General features: G+C 73.0%; 1 protein-coding gene across 1 annotated transcript in view; it reads left to right on the top strand.

Annotated features, from left to right (window-relative positions):
• The first annotated feature begins 258 nt into the window (after positions 1-258).
• Positions 259-367, top strand: part of Ccdc85c (coiled-coil domain containing 85C) — a 54,748-nt gene continuing 54,639 nt past the window's right edge. The window contains exon 1 of the mRNA XM_023719639.1: positions 259-281. Coding sequence (XP_023575407.1) covers positions 259-281 — 23 coding nt within the window. The remainder of the gene's footprint in view (positions 282-367) is intronic.

Raw genomic sequence — 367 nt, 5'->3', positions numbered from 1 at the left:
CCTAGGCCAACGTCGCCTTTAAGGGGAGCCAGGCCCTACCTTTCCACCCCCGCCCCCCACGGCCGTACCTGCATTTTAAACGCGCCCTGGAGCCCGGGGATTGGCCGAGGCCGCGTCCTCCGGGCGCAGAAACTCGAACCGCTGGGAGGGGGTTGGGGCCCAGTACGTGGACCGAACCATTGTGCTGCGCCCCCGTGCGGCCCCGCCCCCCCGCACACCTCCAGAGTCACCCAATCCCGCGTGCCGGGGGGCGGGACCATGGCAGGAGTGCACCACTGGCCGTGAGCCGAACGAGCGGGCGATCTCACCGTGCGGGGGAGCCCGGCGCCCCCGTCTCCGCCTCCGCGCGCCCCTTGCGCGCCCTCCC

This window comes from Octodon degus, unplaced genomic scaffold (assembly GCF_000260255.1).
Source record: "Octodon degus isolate 3935 unplaced genomic scaffold, OctDeg1.0 scaffold00070, whole genome shotgun sequence".
Lineage (NCBI taxonomy): Eukaryota > Metazoa > Chordata > Mammalia > Rodentia > Octodontidae > Octodon > Octodon degus.
The sequence above is the reverse complement of the archived record's forward strand: the minus strand, read 5'-3'. Positions and strand labels throughout refer to the sequence as shown.